The following is a 22,681-nucleotide window of genomic DNA, read 5'->3' on the forward strand; positions in this document are numbered from 1 at the left end:
ACCTTTTAAGGGGTGAGTGACCCATTTCTAATATGGTATCAGAGCGAGCCCAAGTCGATGATGAATTTCTCTTTATCTCTTATCTACCTCACGAGTGGAAGACCAATGTCCTTTCCGGCCCACATCGATGATGGTTCTCTCTTATATCTCTTGCATTGCCTACCCACGTGATGGAAGACCGATGTCCTTTCTGGCCCACACGTGAGGGGCGTGTTAAATTCTCTCATTCTGTCCCACATCGACTTGGTGATGATCCAATCTAATCTATATAAGCGTGGATAACCCTCCCCCTTATGAGGCCTTTTAAGGGGTGAGTGGCCCATTTCATCGCCGCTGCTCGGAATAATGACTTGACTGATTGGGAAGCCCCAAAAAAGACTCGAATAAATTTACACAAGTCAATCTATTTATCTTCAAATTGTTAGAAATTCATAGACACCTCATATAATAGTAATACTTGAATACTTCTAATTGATAATTTTAAAGGAAAAAATAGAAATATGACAAGTTTAGTTGACGAAGACGAACCAATATATATACAGATTTTCTTCATATTTTGTTAGTATGCTTTATCCTTTGCATATTTTTCAACATCCTACATACCTTTAAATCATACTAATACCATCTAAACTATTAGTGTTCAAGACAAAAATAATTAAAATTACTTTCTTATAGGTAATATTGAAAATCATACTTAGCATTAAATTTCTTTAAAATGACAAATATTACAAGTATTGATTCTCTTGAAAATGAAAATTATAGCGACTAGCGAGGATGAACAACAGTGATGGGCTTAGTCCATACATGAAGATAAATAAAGTCCCAATAACATCTACAACGTTGCATCTTACTTTCTCCGTCCAATAAAAACATTCAATTTTGGCTGGAGACGAGTTTTAATGTGCAATTGGTAAAATAGGAGACATGTAGCAAGAAAAAGTAATTAAAGTATTAATGTTAGTGGAGAATTAGTCTCACCTCAATGGAGAGAAAAAAGTTTCCAAAATTGGAAAATACATATTCGTATGGGACGGAATAAAAAGGAAAAAATTGTATATTCTTAAGACGGAGAGTGTATTATTTACTGCTAAAAATATCTCCGTTTAAAACAAATAAATGATTAAATTTTCATAAATCATGTGCAAGTAAGGAGCTATGTACTGAAGACTGTCTTCAAAAAAGATGCGACACATTCAATATTTCCATGTATAATTTTTGTCCCTTTGTACTTGTCTATTATTGATTTTTTTTTATTCTTTCAATATGGATAGCTTTGTCAAGTATCATAACAAACAGCACGATATGAAACACAAAGAAAATGATACAATGTAGAATTCCATATGTCAAGTGAATGCTGATAACTGCCGTATGTTTGCTTCATGTAGCAATCCATAATGTTCAGATAAATCTACACAATAAACATTGTATTAGTTGCGTAGGATTTGATGTTTGATGTTATTCAACTAGTTTATATTTAACTTTGTTCGGATCTCTACAATTTTCAATTTCCTCGATTAAAGTATGTAATGTCATATAAAAGTAGTTCTATCCACCATAAACTTTGCTGATAAATCACAGCGTATTTTTAAACATGTCTGAAATATAAGTTAAGATGATCGTAGTGTAAAATCATATGTGAGTGTAATGAGTTATTGGAAAGTGATGTTGAAATTAGAAAAATCAAATGTAATTAGTTGTTATTAGTTAGTTAGCCTTTTTACTTAGACCATATATAAGGCTTTTAATTGTAATTTGATGTAACTTTTGCCAAAATGTAGTCATTCATGAATATCCCCTTTTCTCTCAGGTTTCTCTCCTTCTTTAGTCGACAGTTTCGTCTTCTACAAGTTTCTCCAATTTCATCGTCCTCTTTCAACGGAGGTTTCTCCATTCCAATTCAAATCTTCATTTTAACAAGTGAGGTTCATTTACTAAAAATAATAAATAAATAAATAAAGTGGATAATATTTTATGGACAAACCGAAATAATAAAATTGGATCCGTATGTATGATATGGAGAGACATTCTTGATCACTACTTATATTTTTCTAACCTGAGAAGGTGGGTTGATCAATAATAATTATATCAATGTTTTTTTGTTTTTTTTTGTTTTTTGTTTTCGTGCAAGACTATACCGCTAATAGGCCTATATGATTGATACGTTGATCAATACTCCGCATTTATTTAGGCAAAACCATTTATAACTGGGCTGACAAGATCTCAAGTTCTAATTCAGCCCACACTAGAAAGGCCTATTCTTGTAGTTTGCTCATATAAATTCATGCCGATATATGAGTAGTATATCCCAATCAAATAATGAAATGAGGAAGCTTGCACTTTTCGTTGAAATTAATTCACAGCACATATATATGCAACAAGGAATATCATAAAAACAATTGTCGAAAGACTTGAGCTGATGACGACCCAGCCTCATTTTCCCTATTGAACATGTAATGTTAAAATGTAGACATTATGGAAATTGTTTTTCCAAAATTTCGTCAATACATTTAATTGTTTCTCTATCCAAACTTTTCTCGTAATACGAAATTATCTTCCATCTAATCACAGATCGAGTTGACGACGACGACTCACATTGCTTACTCAATCTTTTTATTTTCATATTTGTGAATTTAATTGAAATCATATATTTCCTCCGTCCTATAATGAGAGTCGCACTTTGTAATTTTGGTTTGTTCCACAACAAGAGTCACACTTCATTTTTATCATAAATGGTAAGTAGGATTCACGTTCCACTAATTCACTTCATTCAAATTTTATTATAAAACTAATATAAAAAAATGAGTCTCATATTTCACTTTACTGACTTTTCTTTACATTTCTTAAAATACGTGTACACAATAAGAGCGACTCATATTGTGGAGCGGAGGGAGTATAAAATCTTCACATCTTGTATACTCCATTTGTTTTATGACGACCATCGCTTTACCCCATTTAATACACGACACATATATAGTCATCGTTTTCATTTGTTTCTTAACCTGTTCTTAGTTATGTAAGTACACATAAATTTCCACATTAGAATATCCTTCTCATCGTCATATGTACGTTCACTAGAATCCCATTAATAAATTCCACATGCATATTTTGGCGTATATTTTATTGACGAAGACGCAAATAAATTGAATACTTACAAATCAAATGGAATAAAATAAATATCAACAAAAAAAAAATTAAAAATCATACTCCATTTATATCAAATGATAATTATATATAAAGAGTCTGTTATAGAGAACGCCGTCTATCAAATAAAACTAAGCAGACAATTAATGGGAAATTTTATTTTTTCCTTTCTTTTTTCAATCTTATTCTTAAATAGCTTTACCCTCTCCTTGGATTCTATTACTGATAAAAATGCACTTATTTCCTTCAAAAACTCCATCACATCCGACCCTTATGCTATCTTGAGCACCAATTGGTCTCAAAATACTTCAGCTTGTAATTGGATTGGTGTGTCGTGTGGCCTCAAACACGGCCGTGTCACTGCTCTGAATCTCTCAGGCTACGACCTTGCTGGAACTGTATCTCCACATCTCGGAAACCTTTCGTTTCTCAAATATATGGATATCAGTTCCAACAGTTTCACGGGAATCTTACCATTTGAGCTCTCTAAACTGCGTCGTTTGAAGGTGATGAATTTGGGAGTGAATTCGTTCACCGGTGAAATTCCAACATGGTTGGGCAGTTTACCTCAACTAGAGAAACTCTATATGTACAACAACACTTTCTTAGGTACAATTCCTGCATCTTTGTCTAACAATTCGATGCTCCAAATGTTAAACTTGTCCAATAATCGATTGAGTGGATCCATACCACATGGTATATTCAACGTGTCTTTCCTTAGAGAAATTAGACTTAACAATAATAGTCTATCGGGTTTGCTCCCAAGTGATATGTGCAATAGTCTCCCAAATATTGAAGTACTATATATTTGGAACAACCAACTTTCTGGAGAAATTCCACCAAATATATGGAAATGCAAATATCTTCGGCAGCTGGCATTATCTAAAAATCATTTCAATGGAAAAATCCCAGGTGAAATTGGAAGTTTGAGTATGCTTAGAGAGTTGTTGCTCGGTGCTAACGATTTCACAGGTAAACGCATCTCCTTTTTACTACCTCTACATATAATTTCTATAATACAATTCCATAATTTGAAATGGATAAATTATTTGAAAGCTATTATTTCCAATTTATAGTTTTTGCAAATTTTATTTTTATTTTTGTAATTTCTTTTTATTTCCTTTTACAATCCTAGGGATTTTAGATGACTTAGAGAATGTGAGTTTTATTATTTTGCAGTCAGCTTGACAATATTAATAAATTTTATTTTCAAGAAACTGGAATTTCTTTAATTTTCCTATGAATTCGGTCATTTTCGTAGTATGTTTCCATACACTTCCATGAATATTATATTCATATGAAAAAGCAATAAAGGATGAATGTCATTGTCAAAATATTTACTACTCCATTCGTGTCTTAAATTTTGTCATATGTTTTCATTGATGTCCGTCCCACCAAAATTTGTCACATTTCACTTTTTTACCATTTTTTGTAGTAGACTCATATTCCATTAACTCATTTCAACTAACAATTTATTGTAAAACTAATATATAAAAGTAGAACTCACGCTCTCCACTAACTTTTTCAACTCACTTTCCAGTTTTCATTACATTTCTTAAGATCCTCTCTGACGAAATTTAAGGAAGGGAAGGAATATTTAATTAAATCAGTTTTAGTACTATTCAAACATGTACTAAGCCCATAAACGCCTATTCAAACGAAACTTACTCATAAGCATAATGGGAAGATTAATCAAAGAGTTTCCTAATCTCTTCCTACGTCTAAAAATGCAGGAATAATCCCTGAAGAACTAGGGAATCTTTCCCAGTTAGAGGTGTTGAGCATCCCATCCTCCTCTCTGACAGGAAATATTCCATCTTCAGTGTTCAAAATATCTTCATTGAAATGCATGAAACTCTTTAACAACAGTTTGTCTGGAAATATCCCAAGTGATATATGCGACAATCTTCCAAATATTCAAGTACTTCATTTTTGGAACAACCTACTTTTCGGAGAAATTCCATCAAACATATGGAAATGCACACAGCTTCAGCGGTTAGCATTAGCTCTCAATCATTTCAGTGGAAAAATCTCAAGTGAAATTGGAAATTTGAGTATGCTTAAAATGTTGTGGCTCGGCTCTAATGATTTCAGAGGTATTATGCATATGCCTCTATTTTTAATTAGATATATATGGGGTGTGATTTCTATATTATATTTCGTTTCTATATAAAATCATTCAACATACACATTTGACATGCAATTCTTTCTACTCTGTTACCACGGAGTAAGAGTTAGCATGAATGAGAGAGAATAATAATGGAGGAATGGTCGTTATTAAAATATAAATTCCCTCCGTCCCACAAGTGAGACTTCATATTCCATTAATTGTTTCATCTTTTACTTTACTTCTCTTAAAGCCCTTGTCAAGTCAACTATGGACTCCTTATTCGGGACGAAGGGAGTAATTCTTTTTTATAAACGTGTTGAAAAAGCCATCCTCTCATAGTCTCATGTTATCTTTCTACTTCCAAAAATGCAGGAATGATCCCTGAAGAAATAGGGAATCTTTCACGGTTAGAGAAGTTGAGCATCTCAGCCTCCTCTCTCACCGGAAACATTCCATCTTCACTATTCAACATATCTTCATTGAAAATCATAAACCTGTCCAACAACGGTTTGTCTGGAAATATCCCAACTTTTCACAGTCTTCCTAACTTAGAGGAATTACATCTGTCTCGTAACAACTTACAAGGTATGTCCATAATTTGAAATATCCGATCCACGCTCCCTTCGTGGAAAAATAAAACTATTTAATACTTTGTTCTTTAACTCTGTCAAATTTGTGGTATATTACTTATATTAGGGTTAACAAACTATTAGGTTGGCTCCCAAGTGATCTGTGCAGCAGCAATATCTCAAACATCAAAACACTTGAGCTCTATGGGAATCAACTTGAAGGGCATATTCCACAAAATATATGGAAATGCACACATCTTGAGACCTTGCTATTAGTCGACAACAATCTCAATGGTAACATCCCATTCGAAATTGGGAACATGAGCATGCTTAGGGAGTTGTATTTGGGTGAGAACGACTTTCAAGGTATGCAGATCTATTTTTATTTCCTTAATGATTTGTAGAAGTATTTATTTTGGATATTCAAATATATTTCATTTTACAGCTTGCATATCAGAAATTGCATATAATTCTTGCGATGATCAATGGGAAATTCGTTAATTAACAAAATTTCAGGCGGAATTTCAGCCGAGTTGTTATAAAAAATGACCACTCCAACATATGCAACTACGGCCATGGATCATTGTGAATGTGATCCATGGGTTGAAAAAGCTTCACGTTCTCACTGCACAAAAAGTACTATATGAACATCTCCACATTTATACATACTCCATCCGTCCCAAAGTAGTTGGAGCATTTCTTTTGGATACGTGATTTAAAAAATTGATTTGTTAAAGGTTAAAGTAGATAGAGGAAAGTAAGAGATGGAATAATATAAGAGAAAGTAAAGTAAACGAGGAAATAAAGTTTTTACCAAAAAAAAAAAGAAAATGACTCAACTATCTTGAAACAAACAAAAAAAGAATACGACTCAATTACCTTGAGATGGAGAGCATCACACATGTAAAATTAGTGAATTCGTTGTATATTTTAACACTTGAAAAAAATTAAAATATTTCCACCTCTGAGTTAGGTAATTTTTTTGTGAATGCAGTAATTACATGAGCGATTAACAGACTAACAATAGGAAGTGACTAAGTTGAACCCTCAATATATCTAGGAAAACGAATGCAACCTTAATTTATCAAACTTGAATTATTACTATCCGCTCTTCCATATTCAACTGGTAGTCAATCTCCTATTGCTTGATTTATATTATAACAGACTCACACTCGCAGGTGAAATTCCAACCTCTATCACCAATGCTTCTCAGCTTACTGCGATATACTTGAGCAGTAACTCATTCACTGGTCCCGTTCCCAACTTTGCTAATCTAAGACAGCTGCAAGTCCTTAGCCTCAGCGAAAATAATCTGACTGGAGTAGACTCGCCGAATCAAGAATTGGGATTTCTCTCTTCCTTAACAAACTGCCCAAATTTGTTTTGGTTGGATATCAGTAACAATCCGATGATGAATGGTATCCTTCCAGCTTCCATTCGGAACTTGTCTACTTCTCTTTCCAGCTTTAGAGCATCTAATTGCAGCATCAGAGGTATAATTCCTCCTGAAACTGGAAATTTGAGGCATTTGGAAGTTTTGGATTTATCCAAGAATCATCTCACAGGATTCATCCCAACTACATTTCCAATGGGTTGTAGTCTCGAGTCACTAGACTTAAATTCTAATAAATTGGCAGGATCTTTTCCCCAATCCCTTTCCAATTGTCCAAATCTGCAAGTTCTCGATATTGGAAACAATAGAATACAAGACACCTTTCCAGTTTGGACTGGAAATCTCATTGATCTTTGTGTCCTCATATTGAGATCCAACAACTTTAGTGGTACCATTCCTTCTCACACTTCCAATGCTACTCTTCCATTCCCCATGCTGCAAGTTTTTGATATATCCCATAATGCATTCATCGGCAATCTGCCCCATGAATATTTGATGAATTTTAAAGCGATGATGGATGCATGGGAGATTCACCGAGGAGAACGAGATCTGTCTCGATTATACATAGATTCATTGACAATAACAATGACATTAACAGTGAAAGGTATTGATAGAGAATATAAGAGAATTCTGAAAACCTTGACAACCATCGACATGTCATCCAACAGATTCTCAGGCAGTATCCCAAACATCATAGGAAATCTGAGTTCCTTGATATATCTGAATCTGTCTCACAATTGCCTCACAGGAGGTATACCTGCATCTCTTGGAAATGTGCCACAACTCGAGTCGTTGGACCTGTCTTCAAACCGATTGGAAGGGGAAATTCCAACAGAGCTTACAAAGCTCAAATTTCTTTCGGCGATAAACCTGTCCATGAATCATCTTTCAGGGATGATACCTCAATCCAGTGGCCAGTTTCCCACATTCGACAATACATCATATGTTGGAAATTCTGGACTGTGTGGATTTCCGTTATCACAAAAATGTGAAGAGTCTTCGCCTACAGGGATGCTGCAAGAAGATGATGATGGTGATTATGGTATTCTAGAAGGATTCTGTTGGCAGGCTGTTGTTTCCGGGTATGGATGTGGATTTGTAATTGGTCTGATTGTGGGTTGTGTGATTCTTGGGTATGGAAGGCCTAAATGGTTGGTGGAATGGATCTACAGATTTTACAGGATAAAGATGAGAAGCCGTAGAGGAAATGTGGAACCACAAAGAAGAAGAAGAAGAACAAGGAGACAAGAAGGTTGAGATTTGATGTATAATAGTAATGAGTTTTGCTGTTTTCTCACATTCATTGGCAAGTTATATGTTATTTATAAGGTTGGGTTTATAACCGAAAGTGGTAAAAAAATCTTGAATATTATTGCGATGAAACTATATGTTTTCTTTTGTTTAGTTGGAATTTGCCAATTTGGATTGATGTACCACATAGGTGAGTGCTTTCCAATAGCACACTCAAATTTCACATTGCAATATGAAAAAACAAGTGTAAATTTAACTTGTATGTTGATTTCAAGATTAAATTCATAATGAAGCTATGAAATATCTTAACCCCATCGGTTTGAAATGTTGGTTCTTTCAGTGAATGAGTTACAACTTTTGATTGAATTCAAAATACATCCTGGTCTTTTTTCTTTTAGTTATTTTCAAAATACATCATACACTACAAATAATATTGTTAATTGAGGTTGAATAATTAGAAGAGAGAAAAAAAATAGAAGAGAACGTTGTAACACCCTGGCCTTTTTTCTTTTAGTTATTTTTGAAAGAACGCCAAACATTTAGCCTAAAGAACTCAAGTTCGGTTCGCGTTTTAAGTACTCGAACTCGAATGAGCAAATGATGGGAATTCCTCAAAGGATCCAATGAAGGATATGTGCAAAATGAAATGTTGAAAAAGGCATGAATTAAGCTAACTCAAAGGAATAAAATCTAAGATATTAAGTGTGTATATATTTGGGCCTAGCAAATAAATAAAGGGAATTAAGACTCTCTTCAGCTCAACTCATGTTGATGAAGTCCACTTAGAGAAGCCCAATAAGCCCAAGAGTAAACTCTTGATTACCCTCTCCACTCCAAATTTTTGAGAGAGAGAAGCATAATCAGAGAAGGGATTTGTATGACTAAGTCAAATGAGCTCCAAATTCAGAGTTGTGCCATTTATCGTATGTTAAGCTTTGGGATAAAGGTTTATTATGAGGTTGGACTATAATTAATAGTGGGATATTTGCATTTAATATTATGAAATTTTCAAAAAGTTGGATTTTTCCCACGAACTTTAAAATTGACAAATAATATCACGAACTTTACTCCGTTTTTATTTTTTCCCACGAATGAAATATTCCCACAAATAATATTATGATACGGATTTTTTTCGTAATTTCTCGACAACAATTTTGGAAGATTCAAGTTTTTCAATCATTGAAGATAGTTTTTTCTTGAAGCACACCCTCCAAAATTGTTCTTCAATCTATTAAAATAACATGAATTTTTTCATTCGTGGGAAAAAAACAAACCCGGAGTAAAGTTCGTGATATTATTTGCCAATTTAAAAATCCGTGGGAAAAACCTAACTTTTTGAAAGTTTCGTGATATTAGTTGCCGATATCCCATTAATAAATAACGAACTAATTCCCATGTGATTAGTTTTTGTAGTAAATTAATTATGTATCATCCGATTAGTTATTTCGTTAGATTATTTAGCACAAACAATTGAATCACCTAATTTAATTAGTTAGCATTTGGGACCACAACGGTAAAGTTTAAGAAACACATTCGTTTAGGGTATCTCCGATGGCGCCTCTCCCGGTCGCCCTTCCACTATCTCTTCCCACAAAAACTGCATGTCACGTCAGTACTAGCCCTTCCCATTCCACTGCCATATCACTAGCCATTCCCACTTCACTAGGACTTCCCACTAGGACTTCCCGCAATTAAATTAATAAATTCACAATTAAAATTAAAATTTACGGAATTAAAATTTCGACACGAGCCGTATTTATAGAGTTTTTTATAGGAAAATGTTTTGGAGACATAATGTCTCCAAGCCATAATGCTTAAAATGGTAAGTATATATTATATTATATTTTTAATTAAATTTATATTTTATATATGTACTTTATTACCCCTACATTAATTTGTTTACTAAATACACCTATTTAAGGATATAAATTTTGATTATGCATAGATGATGCATGCATTTAATAACATGTTGCAATCATCTAATCATTTAAAACATGATTGGATAACTTTTTTTATATATGCCCATTTTAATGCATTTACTTAAAGATATTTCTTTAAAATTTTAAATATTAATTTTATTAGCTTTATATATTTAGTGTACATTTTGTCTACAAATAAAATAAGATTTATCAGCAAACAAATAATTTCAGACTTCTTAATGAATTAGTCTTTATAAATGTGAATTTAAATAATTTTTAACAAATAATTAGCGCTATAAAATATAAATAATTAGTTATCTAATATTTTTGAACTGTAAATACTTAGAGTTACTATAACATGTGACAAAAAATAATTACTTTGTAATTATAATACTATAATCTTCAATATTGATAAACTTATTCTTTTAATCACTTTTTATTCACAATAATCTTTAAAAAATAATAAAGTTTTTAGCTCACTTTAATATAACACCCAACACATTAAAATTTGATAATACTATATTATATATTAATACTACTAATTAAGTGAGTATATGGTTTTGATTTTAAGAATTCTCTAGTTCTAATTTTTTATTTTTTTATTTTGATTTTTTTAAATTCTTAAATCTTGGACCATTACAGTTGAACCTCGATAAAATCATATGTTCTTATATCATTTATTTCATATTTTAAATATATTAAAATATTTAACTATAACATGCAATAAATTAAATTTGATACATGGTGTACGAATGCTAATTGAGTCTAGTGTTTATGATTTTAAGTTTAATTCTTTATTTTACAAAATTATAATTTCTTTAATTTATAATTTTTGAAAGATTATGTTTAACAGTGATCAATAAATAATCGCATGTTCTTAACTTATATATTTAACATTTTAAAGCTACATATTTAATATTCCCTCTCTCTTTTTTTTGCAAATATTAGAATTCCTAACTCTAAACAAATAATACTCCGCACTATCTTATAATATTAGCAGAGTTTATGATTCTTATTACTTTTAATTATTAATCAATTAGTAGTAGTTGACATGTGGTATATTAAAATAATCTAAAATGAGAAAAGTAGATTCATCCAATTATTTTTGTATTAAATTAATAATTTCTTTGATTTTTAACATTTAAAACGATAGATTTGAATCTGAATAAAAATTAATTGTATTTTCTTAACTCATCTATTTAATATTTTAAAACTATATAGTTATATTAAAATATTAGACGCCCTAGCTTAATTAAATAAAAAATATTAAATTTAGTTAAAGCAAAGAAAAATAACAAAAAAATTGAAAAGATAATGAAAAAATAGTATATTATTTTATTATATAAACCAATCTGAATAAGATAAATGTTTAATTTTTTACATATTTTTTCATATACTATTAAATGAATGATTTCATTGTTACTACATTGACAAAATGTTTCAGAAAATTTAAGGAAAAAAATAAGTTATGAAAGAATAGCACAACGTAAAATCTATTTGAAAAAGCATATGATGCTATTTAAGTAATCAAATTATTTTACAATTAAATATAATAATTTAGTTATGTAGTGTGTTAATTAATACTGGTAATCTAAATTACTGATTTTTTAATTAATTGTTTTAAAAATTTACACGACAAGAATGGTTTTGATTGAAAAAATTTTAAATTCATTACTCTAGTTGCATGATTAAGTTTATCTCCAATTAACATATATGCATTTAGATAAGAATAATTAATTTGGTTAAATTTTCCTTAATTAGGTATATATCTATTTAATATTTTAATGTTAGGGTAAATTAGTCACAATATTATTATGGCTTGGAGACATTATGTCTCTAAATCACTACTGTCAGTTTGTAATTGGGTTGGTGTGTCGTGTGGCCTCAAACACGGCCGTGTCACTGCTCTCAATCTCTCTGGCTACGACCTTGCTGGAACTGTTGATCCACGTCTCGGAAACCTAACGTTTCTAAGATGTTTGGACATCAGTTCCAACAGTTTCACGGGGATCTTACCATTTGAGCTCTCTAAACTGCGTCGTTTGAAGGTGATGAATGCGGGAGTCAATTCATTCACCGGAGAAATACCGACATGGTTGAGTAATTTACCTCAACTGGAAGAACTCTATTTGTACAACACCACTTTTTTCGGTACAATTCCTGCGTCTTTGTTTAACATCTTCATGTTACAAGTATTAGACTTGTCCCATAATCAATTGAGTGGTTTCATGCCACATGCTATTTTCAACGTGTCTTCCCTTAAAGAAATCAAAATGATAGCTTATCAGGACAGCTTCCAAATGATATGTGCAACAATATGCCCAAAATCAAAAGATTGTCAATCTATAGGAACCGACTTGAAGGGCAGATTCCGCCAAATATCTGGAAATGCACACATCTTGAGGTGTTATCATTATCCTTCAACAATTTCAATGGAAACATCCCGCGTGAAATCGGGAGACTGAGAGTACTTAGAGAGTTATATAATGGTAACAAGATGACAGGTATCGTTCATTATTCCATATCTCTATCATATCTTTCATTATTATTTAGTTGCATTATTTAGTTAGATATTAGTTGCATTATTTAGTTAGATAATTTAGGGATTGCTTATCTTTTTCATATCTTTTGTCTTGCTCATTAAGTTAGTATCTTTATTATAAATACAACTATTGTTATTTTATCAAATTGGTGCTTTCATCCTCAAACTCATGGCCGAAGTCAATCTTTGCTCATGGCCGGAGATATCGCAAGCATCTGAAGGCTTGCAACTGAATTCAATAGCTGCAACGTTGAATATATCCTCGCTTGGCATGCCTGACTCGAGACTCGATTGATTGAGCATGAGCGTAGGGCAGCAGCTACGCTCCCTCTGTTGCGCCCAGAACCTGACCCACTCGATGGAACACCACTGTACGCAGCTACACAGCCGCAATTCCAGTTCTCCGGCTACCAGCTGCCGCCTCCAAACACCGACCAGCTGCCGTATCCATACACCCACCAGCAGCCCCCTCGATCAAAAGCTAACTCTTGTTGGTATCCACCGAACCCGCCACAACAGCTCCAGCAGGGGCAGTCACTACCGCCGTCGTGCTGGGAACCACCATACCAACACCAGCAGTTCAGTTGGTCAGCATACGAACAGCCACCCACGTGGAAGCCATCATGTTGGGGTCTGCCAGCCAGCCGTGCAACGAGGATCGCTGAGTGCCTAATCGGAGACGAGACGGGGACAATTCTCTTTACGGCTAGTAACGATCAAGGTCTTGTTTGCGACAATGCCCTAGCTTGTGCTTTGAATTGACGAGTAAATGTTTGTGATGTTTGTTTGAGGTTTTTGTGAAATTCGAGTATGATTGTGTTCGTGTGTGTGTTTACGCAGTGGCTGATGCCCCTTGAGGATTGGTATGGTGTCACTGAATGAAGCCTTGTTTGTGTGTTTACTTGTTAGGGTTTTGTCATTTGTTATACTAACTGCTAGGTGTCTAGAAATGGAATTCATATCATGATCATACTCTGGCTTGATCAGTTAACTGCCTATCCTTTGTTCTGTGTTAGATATTTTGGGACGTTTTTGCTGTGCTAGTAAAAAAAATTTGTCCATTTTCATGTGTTATCTGTGGGAGAATATTTTCAATCAATATTTGAGATTTATATGAAATGGAAAAACTTGAAATTGGTGAAGTAAATGAGATTTTCAAGGACCTTGCTGTACTTGTTCACGAGCAAGGGACAATGATTGGTAAATGATTTTGCATTGCATTTGATGTTAATGCATCAAGGAGCCTGATATAGTTTTTTCATCTTCCCAGATGATATTGGCTCCAACATTGAGGGTTCACATGCTGCAACTGCTCATGCAAAATCACAGCTTATCAAAGCAGCTAAGACCCAACGGTCGAATTCATCACTGGTGAGTTATTGACATCAATTCACCTCCACTAAATAGCAATGCAGACTGTAGTTGGTTTCTCATATTTCCTTTTTCCTCCGCAGACTTGCTTGTTGCTCGTGATTTTTGGAATCGTGCTTCTCATAGTAATTATAGTGCTTGCTGTCTGATCAGGAGCTGAAAGACCAGAAAGCATGGTACGAGAATATAGAAGTATTAATTTCGTTTAATTGTCATTTCAGTTCAATTCACATAAATTACAGCTTTCAGAGTTTGTTATATTGCTTCTTGCAATAAAAATTACTCCGTTTTCAACAGAAAGTGAGGAAGGATGTGAGCTTCACATTTAATTAGCTTCCATCTTCTGATTTTGATGGTTTTATGGTGTGCTTGACTGTCATGAGATTCTCTGTAGTATTCGTCTTACAAAGCTTCTTACTGTACTTAGCTGATATACATTTCAGCAAATACAACAACAACAATAATAATATTTCTTTGTTATTATTTTCATAAGTTTCTACATGTTTTAATATTTAGAGATTAGTTTTTATTGTAATGTGTGACCGGAAACTCAATCTTGAAAATATAGCCTAAGGTGACTAATTATTGATTTTATAAATATCAGGAATATTCTTGATTTGGTTTATTCAAAATGTGGAGTATTCAACTATAATAATGAAAATATTCAAATTTAGCATGATATTTAATGTTTATTATTTGTACTAGTACTATGTTTTATTTCTATATATTAGAGAGAATACAAAAAAAATACTCCCATTAATTATAAAGTAGAAGAAAAAATTAAATAGAAAATGGTAGGAGTATAAAATAGTAGTGAATGAAATAAAATGAAATGAAAAATACTAGTACTAGTATCTATTTTTACTTAAAAAATAATCCACTTATTATGGAAGAACGTTTTGAAAAGAAAAAATAATCACTGCAAGGTATCATGGAATAAATAGTAAGGTGATGCTCGGTTGCCATGACTAATAATCATGTAACTATCCATCTAGGATTAATTTATGAGATTATTTTAGTTAGAGGGGAGAGGCTATGACTAATTATCACGTCACTATCCATCTAGGATTAAGTTGTAGGGTTCAATATTATGAACCAAACATGATACATATTTAATCATGAGATTTAATCTTGACAATCGAACACCCAAGTATATTAAATTATCTCAACATTGCGACGAACAAAAATACAGCAAATTAGAAATTCCATGCTTAAAATTGAACCAAAACAAGAAGCTTGTACAAGAGTTTAAACAGTAAATGAGGAGCATGCATGCCATTATTTCAAAACTAAAGATTTGTATGAATCTAAAAATAAATTAATAAACTTTGGAGATGCTCTTCGTAGTTTAAATTTTACTAGTACATATGTTTAGCAATTAATTGTACATGCTATAATTATTTAAATATTGGGTCCCATAGAAAAAGGAAGATAGAGCTCTACCATTGTATCATTATTGTTAATTTATTATCAACAGCTTTTAAAACGTAATTAGTGGATGCTGAAACCAACGTAAAGCTGTCTAAAAAGAAGCCTTACGTGGCAAATGCGTAAACTTTTGTCCACATTTCCGTTTCTGCGCCGTTAATACGGAGTAACAGATTGACATCCAACGGCTCACAAAACCGCATCCCTATACTCATTACCTGCTCCTCACCCCACGTGACTACTACCTTCTGACCAACTCTTCGGTAATGCCGTCATTCCATTTCAGCCCCTCAGAGAAAGCTCTATCCTCCCCCAACCACCTGCGTTGCTCCCCGTAAATATAGATCCCCTCGAGGGGCAAAATCGGGATGCAGAATATGAAGCCCACGTCGTCGTTTCGATCTGCAGGCATTTGGTTGAACCAACTTAACCACCACCACTAATTTATATAGCCCTTTTGTTTAAGAAAAATAGGATTACGGAATTAATAATCTAATTTATGTTATCCGCTGTGATTAATTTAAGACTAATTACAGAAATTATATATTGAAATTAATAAAATTATCATTTCCAGTTCTCTTTTACGGTTTCCAAACCCCACTTTTTGGAAAGATTCCATCTACTGTTCCTCTCTCTCTTTCTCTCTCTATACTTACAAAACGCGCTTCTGTGTTGTCTCTACACCCGCCGGAAAATTACTCTTTCGCCGGCGAAACAGTGGCGCCGGATGATTTGACTCGGACTCCGTTTCGTAGGACGCCGACGTCTGTTTCGCTGGCTGGGTGACCAGGTGGGTGGAATCGTTCGGATCTGAGTTTGACTCGGTCCCGGGAGGTTGAGGGAGAATGTGGGATGCGTAATCGATTTTTTATGGTTTGGTTTGCCCTGGAGTGTCGTATAGGGCAGCTGTAGTCGGTTTTTCAAGCGTATATTCTACTTCCGGCGAAAAATTGGACAAGACGGAGTCTAATTGTGGAGTTTTCGGGAATGAGATGGTGAGTATGAGTAATAGTTTGTTAGTTGATGGAGTAATCGTGCCTCTTCTGTTTTAATTTCTCTTGTTTTCCGTTTTCAATTTCTGTGCTCAATGTAGGTTCTGGTAGCTCATATGGCTGACTTTTTGATCGTTTGGATCTTAAGCATTCTTATGATATTCACAACTGTCATCCAGTCTTTCTATTATGTTTTTTTAGTAATATTTGCTGTTCTCTTCGCGAAGCTCTCTCTCCCTCTCTCTATGTATATGTGTATATACAAATGTACATGTTTTTGCATTCTGTTTTCAATTAGTACTAAAACTTTGGGATTTTTGATGTTGTACTCCGCTTTCAATGATTATTCTGCTTCATTTTATTTTTTTTGTTGTTGGTGATTTTTTTGTTTAAATCTTCGTCCCCTGATTGATAACTGGATAACTAAATTGGTAGTCATACTCCATCCAAATTCTTTTTTCTACATATATTCAGCGGCAAAGTGCCACACTTTGTAATGTATCTTGCTTTTTCCATGAAACTTCAGATCTTGCAAATTTAGTTTTTTGTTAATGAACAGATCTTTAGGGATGTGTTCATGCAGGTGTTTTAAAAAAAAAAATTAGGTGAGACTGTATCGCGCAAGTTTCATGATCATTGTTTGACCAATTTCGTAGTTTGTGTTTTTTTGAAGTTGTTTTATTATATCTCTCTCTGCTTATAATGTGTTTCATAAGGTAGTGAAGTACTATATAGCTTCACCTGATGACTGATGAGATAGCTAGAGAAGACTTGCTGTTTTTCAGTGTATGCTGATTTTTAGAAGGATAGACCCATGATATGATGGCTGAAAATTGTATTTGAGTTTTGCCAACCAAGGAAACAAACGAAAGTGAATGATGAAAATAGGTTATCCTCTCATGGCTTTGCTTACCAAATTCATGGAAATGGGTTTTTCGATAATGTTTCTGCCTGTTAAATTGTAGTTGAAAAGATGGTTTTGTCTCAATCTAGTCTAAGGTATGCACATGCATATATCTTATTTTTATTGCTTTACTTGGCAGGTGGAAGGAAGGGCATGTATTCCAAGAGAATCTAAACTGGATTTTTTGAAGCGTAAAAGGCTTGATCAGATGAAAATAGAAAGGGAAGATGATTCCCCCTGTTTGACTAACATGATGCATAGGAGTGGTGGGGAAGCTTTAAGACCTGCATCATGTGGTGTGAGGATGCACAGAAACTCCTTTATGTCCTCAAATATTGGCAGCAATTTAAATGAAAGAGCTGAAATTTCTAAGCGCAAAGTTGAAAAGTTTGATACACCTGACTTTGAATGGACTGAGAAAATTCCGGAATGTCCGTTGTACACTCCAAGTATGGAGGAATTCCAGGATCCTTTAGTTTATTTGCAAAAGATAGCTCCAGAAGCCTCAAAATATGGTAGGGCTAATTTTAGGTTCTTGGTTTTATGCAAATGTTTTCTCTTTCAATTACTATATCTATTCTTTTTGATAAGTAAAAAATCTATCTTGTACACTGCTCAAGTTCTACTCAAGTTTCCTAGGTTTTTTATTGCATAACTGAGTGGAGGTTTATATTGTTTGGCCTGTTGAACGATAATATGTTTTGTCCTGCTCTAGTGTTCCAGTGGTCCATTTCTTCCTTCATTCACATTATACTTCATCATTATTTGATAATTTGATGTTATAGGCCCTTGGATCGAAAACCTACTGCTGAAAATTTGCTTCATCTTCAGGTATCTGCAAGATTGTATCTCCTGTGAGTGCTTCTGTGCCTGCTGGTGTAGTTCTTATGAAAGAGAAAGCTGGTTTCAAATTTACAACTAGTGTGCAGCCTCTTCGTTTGGCTGAATGGGATAGTGTTGACAAGGTCACCTTTTTCATGAGTGGAAGGTGCATACTTGTTTTTTATTTTTTAAATATGATAATCTTATTTAGTTAATTTAAGGCTTTCAACACGAGTGTGCTTTTTCAGAAACTATACATTTCGTGATTTCGAGAAAATGGCGAACAAGATTTTCACTCGTAGATATTATAGTGCTGGATGCCTTCCTCCCTCATTCATGGAAAAAGAATTTTGGCATGAAATAGCTTGTGGAAAGACCGAAAGTGTTGAATATGCATGTGATGTTGATGGTAGTGCATTTTCATCTTCTCCCAGTGACCCGCTTGGAAAAAGCAGATGGAACTTGAAGGTCTTGACTCCACCAAAAAAAAATCACTTATTTAATTATCATGTCATACTCTTATTACCCTTGATATTGAAATCTCAGTTCTACTAAGAAAATAGGACAAGATATAAGTACTTCTGAGGTTACATATCCTGGGTCGCATAAATTTGTATTCTATGAAACCCATATGTAAGATTTTTATGAATTTATTCTAGTACCTTGTCTCTTTTCCTTATTGAAAGCTCTTCATATTTAAGACAATTGTATGCCTACTTTTTTTACTACTAGTTACCCTTGTATATATCATAATATTAGAGAGCTTGAGTGCCTTCCACAATCCTTCCCTTCAAAGCTGTTTCTAGTTTCGACAAATTTTCTCCATCAATTACCATTCTTCATTTGCTTACAGAACTTCTCAACTTCATAACTATACTAACCACCTCCTCCCTTCTATTATATTTTGCTTTTCTGAAGTTTCTTCAGGACATTTATACGGATATTTAAGTAATTCTTGTATAATTTGATTTCAGAAACTCTCACGGCTGCCAAAATCCATACTGCGTCTTTTAGAAACATCAATTCCGGTAAATGGAATCCTTTTGTTAGAACTTTATGCAGTCTGAGTTTAGGAATGTTTAACTTAATATATTTGGTCTATTCCAGGGAGTCACTGAACCAATGCTTTACATTGGAATGCTTTTTAGCATGTTTGCATGGCATGTGGAAGATCATTATTTGTACAGGTAGGTGCCCTCCTACTTGAAATACTACTACCATTTTGGTTCCTTTAGTTCTAAGCTGATAGATTTTTTGCATATGCAGCATCAATTATCATCATTGTGGTGCAGCAAAAACTTGGTATGGCATTCCTGGTCCCGCAGCTCAGGATTTTGAAAAGGTTGTCAGGGAGCATGTTTATACTCAAGAAATTTTGTCAGCTGAGGGTGAGGATGGAGCTTTTGATGTCCTTTTAGGCAAAACGACATTGTTTCCACCCAAAGTTTTGCTCGAACATGATGTTCCTGTTTATAAAGCTGTGCAGAAGCCTGGTGAATATGTAATTACTTTTCCCAGGGCTTATCATGCTGGATTCAGCCATGGTATGTTTTGTTTCTTCTAAGATATCTGGTTTGCACTTTTTCTCTGGAACTTGGTACACCTTTAATAATGATGTCTCCCGATCTTTCTAATCAGTGAAATACATTTGATCTTGGGACTTTCAGGTTTCAATTGTGGTGAAGCTGTCAACTTTGCTGTTGGTGATTGGTTTCCTTTGGGGTCAATAGCTAGCTGCCGCTATGCTTTGCTTAACAGGACACCTCTCCTTCCTCAAGAGGAGCTGCTATGCAAAGAAGCAATGCTGCTTTATGCTAGTGCAGAACTCGAAGACCGAGACTATTCATATCAAGACTTGATATGTCATGAAAACATTAAGGTTTCATTTGTAAATTTGATCCGATTTCAGCATCGTGCTCGCTGGTGTGTGATGCAGTTGAAGGAATGGATTGCTATTTCTTCTTTTTCCCATGGAACAATTCTTTGCAGTCTATGCAAACGCGATTGTTATGTAGCATATCTCAATTGCCGGTGCTACTCGCATCCTCTGTGCCTTCGCCATGGTATAACAAACTTCATATTAATGTCAACTTTCATCACCAAGATATTTATGCAATAAATTTTAATGATGATAGTTCTTTGGTTTATATCAGATATAAAATCACTTCATTTGGATTGTGGAGGCATTCTAGCACTGTGTGTAAGGGAAGATATCTTGGAAATGGAAGGTGCAGCAAGGCAGTTTGAACAGGAGGAGAGTATGTCACAAAAGGTTGAAAAATGTTGTAGAACAAGTGAGGACTTTCTTTTGCTATCTAGCATATACTCAGGAGTTGAAAGTGATAGTTATATTCCTTACTGCGAAATTTCTCGTGAAACTTCCCAAGTTCCAAATCATCCCTTTTGTGATGGCATTGGATCTGCTGGGACTCAAACTTCGTATTGTTATTACGATTCTGGTTTTGGTTCATCTTCACTAATGTCAACTGAAAATCCTGACTATAACACTAATGTAAGATTCATTCTCGTTTGAGTTGTTTATTCCCACACACACATACATCCAAGTATAGACTTACATGGTTGTGAATTTTTGTTGCCACTATAGGAACACACAGTCCCCAACTTGAAGAATCAAATGTCTCAGCTGTTGTCCAGACATATTGTTGGAAATAGCTCTGAAGTCTCAAAATCCTCATGCAGCGAATATGTTAGTTCCCAAAGCAAACTTGGTCACTATCTGGCTACCAGAGATACCATCATTGAAGAAAGTGATGATTCCGATTCTGAAATTTTCCGTGTCAAACGGAGGTCTTTTAAAGTGGACCAGAAGATTGAATGTCTCTCTCAGTCTGCTAATACTGAACAACAGGTAGAGAATTCAGCCGTTTTGTTATTTTTGGAGCATTTACAATTCTGCTCTATGACTTGAATACGGAAATAAATAAATTGCTTGTTTTGTATAATATCTCTAAATTTGCTTATAAGTTTATGATAGCAAAGGGACGGCGTGAATGAAACTTGGAGAAATGATCAGCTAAAAAAAGAGAAATAAAAAGAACTAAAGAAATGCATTCGGGCTTTCAGCAGCAACTATTTATATAAATATATTTACTGTTGGCTCTGTTTGTTTTTCTTGATTTAAATTATTGCTGATTATTATGCATCTGTTGCTCCTTCAGAATGTTACTGTTTTGGTGTAAAACTGTTATTTTGCAAAACAAAAATGGTGTTTTTGTACTAGTTATTAGTAAAATGTAGTGACATCACGAAACTAGAATGGTAGTCACCCTGTTGTCCTAACTGATCAAATTTTGTCCAGAAAATGTGCTTAAATGCAAACCATGTTTCACCTCACACTAACTGTAACAGTTGCAATTTAGTGGGAGCATCCCCGTTTCATGTCTTATTATATTTGATTTTGACAATATACAACTTCTCTATTCAGGGATTCAAGCGTCTCAAGAAGCTCCAACCTGAAGTACATTGCAAGCAATTAACATCATATGAGTGGTGTCCTACTGCTGACCATGATCAAATCCGTCATGGCCATTCTAATTCTGCAGATTCAAAAGAAGCCTCGGTTGGTGGTGACAAACCACCGACGGCAAGAAGAATTCCAATCTCAATCAAGTTTAAGAGAAAAGAAAGCGTAGTTGTGAGTAACCATGGAGAAACTGACAGAGATCGAATACATGTGAATGAACTAGGGAAAACCATGAGGGAACCTCGGCAAACTGAGATAGGGCCCAGGCGCCTTAAAATCAGAGGACCATCAGTGTTAGGGCACAAGGAGCGCCTGGACTAAATTATTTATTAGAGTGCTTCTGGTCTGCCACTGGGATCATCTTCACCAAACTGACTTTGCTAACGACATTTGCCTCGATTGGGAGTCTAACATCTGGGGAAATTTACAAGTTTCCATGGTGGTGAGCAGCGACCAAATTAACCAAGTTTAGAGTAAATGCATCATCAAATTTTTTGTGCAGGCCTCAAATTGGGGCGATGTGCAGTGTAAACAATTCATGGGGGGTTCTGAAGCCGGGTGTTTTTTCCGGTCTTTGGCTGGAGAATAGCACACACGGTGAGTAGATATTAGATTAGATCCCTTGTAATTGGCATTTAACAGTTGATTGATTTTTGTGAGGACGTTGCGACGGGTAAAGTTCCTGCCAATGGACTCACTAATGCCTGATCTAAGTCTGCTTCTTCTCGTTGATAGTAACGACTGATCACTGATTC

General features: G+C 34.3%; 3 protein-coding genes across 3 annotated transcripts; all 3 read left to right on the plus strand.

Annotated features, from left to right (window-relative positions):
• The first annotated feature begins 3,281 nt into the window (after positions 1 to 3,281).
• On the plus strand, positions 3,282 to 13,687 carry LOC125193708 (receptor like protein 22-like). Its single transcript, XM_048091575.1, has 8 exons — positions 3,282 to 3,750; positions 4,054 to 4,113; positions 4,875 to 5,237; positions 5,624 to 5,836; positions 5,965 to 6,186; positions 6,999 to 8,465; positions 12,238 to 12,478; positions 13,237 to 13,687. Exons 1-8 carry the CDS (start codon positions 3,288 to 3,290, stop codon positions 13,685 to 13,687), a joined length of 3,480 nt encoding a protein of 1,159 aa, XP_047947532.1. The 5' UTR covers positions 3,282 to 3,287.
• A 356-nt stretch (positions 13,688 to 14,043) lies between these two features.
• LOC125191938 (syntaxin-22-like) lies at positions 14,044 to 14,590 on the plus strand. The gene is made up of 3 exons (XM_048089375.1): positions 14,044 to 14,125; positions 14,196 to 14,296; positions 14,380 to 14,590. Exons 1-3 carry the CDS (start codon positions 14,044 to 14,046, stop codon positions 14,443 to 14,445), a joined length of 249 nt encoding a protein of 82 aa, XP_047945332.1. The 3' UTR covers positions 14,446 to 14,590.
• A 1,736-nt stretch (positions 14,591 to 16,326) lies between these two features.
• On the plus strand, positions 16,327 to 22,634 carry LOC125193921 (lysine-specific demethylase JMJ706-like). The gene is made up of 11 exons (XM_048091862.1): positions 16,327 to 16,719; positions 17,760 to 18,135; positions 18,452 to 18,608; positions 18,691 to 18,910; positions 19,417 to 19,470; positions 19,550 to 19,629; positions 19,709 to 19,986; positions 20,110 to 20,505; positions 20,596 to 20,954; positions 21,048 to 21,311; positions 21,888 to 22,634. The coding sequence occupies exons 1-11, from the start codon at positions 16,717 to 16,719 to the stop codon at positions 22,245 to 22,247; spliced, it is 2,547 nt and encodes an 848-aa protein (XP_047947819.1). The 5' UTR covers positions 16,327 to 16,716; the 3' UTR covers positions 22,248 to 22,634.
• Positions 22,635 to 22,681: the final 47 nt, after the last annotated feature.

This window comes from Salvia hispanica, chromosome 6 (assembly GCF_023119035.1).
Source record: "Salvia hispanica cultivar TCC Black 2014 chromosome 6, UniMelb_Shisp_WGS_1.0, whole genome shotgun sequence".
NCBI lineage: Eukaryota > Viridiplantae > Streptophyta > Magnoliopsida > Lamiales > Lamiaceae > Salvia > Salvia hispanica.

What these genes read in the sequence shown, in the direction of transcription:
- LOC125193708 (XM_048091575.1), top strand. Translation starts at nt 3,288, where the DNA reads ATGGGAAATTTTATTTTTTCCTTTCTTTTTTCAATCTTATTCTTAAAT. An exon ending in CGGCTCTAATGATTTCAGAG is followed by an intron (nt 5,238 to 5,623) that starts GTATTATGCATA and finishes CCAAAAATGCAG; the next exon opens with GAATGATCCCTGAAGAAATA. An exon ending in GGGTGAGAACGACTTTCAAG is followed by an intron (nt 6,187 to 6,998) that starts GTATGCAGATCT and finishes TCACACTCGCAG; the next exon opens with GTGAAATTCCAACCTCTATC.
- LOC125191938 (XM_048089375.1), top strand. Translation starts at nt 14,044, where the DNA reads ATGGAAAAACTTGAAATTGGTGAAGTAAATGAGATTTTCAAGGACCTT. An exon ending in CGAGCAAGGGACAATGATTG is followed by an intron (nt 14,126 to 14,195) that starts GTAAATGATTTT and finishes TCATCTTCCCAG; the next exon opens with ATGATATTGGCTCCAACATT. An exon ending in AACGGTCGAATTCATCACTG is followed by an intron (nt 14,297 to 14,379) that starts GTGAGTTATTGA and finishes TTTCCTCCGCAG; the next exon opens with ACTTGCTTGTTGCTCGTGAT.
- LOC125193921 (XM_048091862.1), top strand. An exon ending in TTTTAGAAACATCAATTCCG is followed by an intron (nt 19,471 to 19,549) that starts GTAAATGGAATC and finishes GGTCTATTCCAG; the next exon opens with GGAGTCACTGAACCAATGCT. An exon ending in ATCCTGACTATAACACTAAT is followed by an intron (nt 20,955 to 21,047) that starts GTAAGATTCATT and finishes TTGCCACTATAG; the next exon opens with GAACACACAGTCCCCAACTT.